At 37.7% G+C, this 231-nt stretch overlaps 1 protein-coding gene across 1 annotated transcript in view; it reads left to right on the top strand.

Annotated features, from left to right (window-relative positions):
* LOC119585322 (xaa-Pro aminopeptidase 1-like) overlaps positions 1-231 on the top strand; it is a 14737-nt gene that overhangs the window by 11652 nt on the left and 2854 nt on the right. Inside the window, exon 14 of the mRNA XM_037933996.1 lies at positions 110-151. Within this exon, the coding sequence (XP_037789924.1) occupies positions 110-151 (42 nt within the window). The remainder of the gene's footprint in view (positions 1-109; positions 152-231) is intronic.

Raw genomic sequence — 231 nt, 5'->3', positions numbered from 1 at the left:
GCATTTGCCTCAAGATCTATAAACTCCATTCACAACTAGAAAACGCCCCCCCCCCCAGCTAGCCTCAGTGTTTAAATGTATTTCAATGTCATTTCCTTTTTTTCAACAGCTGCCAATAATGCGTATGAGATTGGTTTCTTCGGTTCTGATGGTAAGCATAATTACATATTTGTACAAGGGATTAAATAATTTACTCTATGCCATAGATAACAATATAGCTCTCTTCGGTGT

Source organism: Penaeus monodon, chromosome 19, assembly GCF_015228065.2.
Source record: "Penaeus monodon isolate SGIC_2016 chromosome 19, NSTDA_Pmon_1, whole genome shotgun sequence".
Taxonomy (NCBI): Eukaryota; Metazoa; Arthropoda; class Malacostraca; order Decapoda; family Penaeidae; genus Penaeus; species Penaeus monodon.
This window is presented reverse-complemented; position numbering and strand designations above follow the sequence as displayed.